The sequence below is a fragment of the Strongylocentrotus purpuratus genome, unplaced genomic scaffold, assembly GCF_000002235.5.
Source record: "Strongylocentrotus purpuratus isolate Spur 01 unplaced genomic scaffold, Spur_5.0 spur5_scaffold_20, whole genome shotgun sequence".
Lineage (NCBI taxonomy): Eukaryota > Metazoa > Echinodermata > Echinoidea > Camarodonta > Strongylocentrotidae > Strongylocentrotus > Strongylocentrotus purpuratus.
Genome location: NW_022145606.1, coordinates 32,023,973 through 32,025,334, shown reverse-complemented (window position 1 = coordinate 32,025,334; position 1,362 = coordinate 32,023,973). Strand labels below are relative to the sequence as shown.

The 1,362-nt window shown below is 43.5% G+C and overlaps 1 protein-coding gene across 3 annotated transcripts in view; it reads left to right on the top strand.

Annotated features, from left to right (window-relative positions):
• The first annotated feature begins 475 nt into the window (after nt 1-475).
• LOC755701 (TBC1 domain family member 9B) overlaps nt 476-1,362 on the top strand; it is a 33,562-nt gene continuing 32,675 nt past the window's right edge. For all 3 annotated transcript variants that reach the window (XM_030993213.1, XM_030993211.1, XM_030993212.1), the window contains exon 1: nt 476-613. In XM_030993213.1, coding sequence (XP_030849073.1) covers nt 570-613 — 44 coding nt within the window. In that variant the 5' untranslated portion in view covers nt 476-569. The remainder of the gene's footprint in view (nt 614-1,362) is intronic.

Here is a 1,362-nt window from a genome sequence, read left to right as displayed (position 1 = left end):
CTTAATTTGAAAGCACCCCTTTATCTTCGGTGTTTAAAGTCAGTGCGGGCCGGATGTGTGTGTATTACGGGCCGGACTTTGTTGCGTGAAAAGTAACCCTTTATCGGAAATTTTGGGAACCCAAAATCGGTCCCTCCGACCCCGGAGTGGGAGTGAGGTGGGGGGGGGGGGGGGGGGGGGGAGGGGGGATCTTCTTTTTTCTTCTTACTCTCTCTCTCTCTTCTTTCTTTTCTCTTCTCTTTTCTTTTCTCTTCTCCTTTCTTTTATCTTCTCCTTTTTTTCTTCTCTTCTCCTTTTTTTTTTTTTTTTTTTTGCGCCGCCAATAGGGGGGGGGCCGCGGCCGTTTCCCCCCCTGGATCCGCCACTGTATAGTGGTCAATGAAATATGATTAAATTACGAGGGGGGGGGGGGGGGGAGTCATTTTTCTTCCTTCAACATGTGATAACGATATCGACTAGTCAAGTTGCTGACGTCATTTCTAGAAGGAGGAGAAGGAGAGCGGATGTTTACGTTTTTAAAGGAACTTCAAACAAGTTTAATTTCCTCGAGAAAGTCCTAAAACATCACGATGTGGGTTCGTCCAGAGGAGGTTCTCATTGCAAATGCTTTGTGGTGAGTAAAATCTATTTTTTACACCATGTATGAACCGTAAATCTGAACAGACCGGAACTCGGTGTATCGTTTTCTCGTAAACTGTAGTCCCGCGCATCAATTTTTGTGTTATCAGGTTATAAATGATAATGGATGCGGGAAGTTTGTTGTTGAATTGTCTGTGCAAAGTCAATGACAATGTAATGAGCTTGGGAATGTCTGTGAAAGTGATGATGTTGTTTGATATATTTTATCCAAAGCCCAGAGCATTAACATTGTAGAACCATTTGAATATAGGGCCTAGACTAGAGGTCTAGTCTAGGCCTATACTATTATTACATTGCATTGTTTGGTAGTCACAGTGATCAGTGAGTGATTTCAAGTTCGGTGTTGAAAGCTGGTGTTGTGAGAACACCAACACCAGCCACAACACCGAACTTGAAATCAGGCTGGTGTTGGGATTGATCTCGGGAAATATGACGTATTTCCAGTAGTCTCTGTTGAGGGCTGGTGTTGAATGTCGTCTGCTGAACCGAGTATCGCGATTGGTGTTGACGATTTACGTGTGCATGTGTAATTTTCCCATTCACCAACACCAGCCCCTAGGGATTGGGAAATTCATGATTTCAAGTTCGGTGTTGGTGTTGCAGTAACTATGCAGGTAACTATGCGGACATCTGGCACGAATCTCACGATCATGCTAAGGTAAAAATCCATTTTAAAGTCGAAACAGAAGTAAATCCTGGGAGCTACATATGTATTTCAAGAGA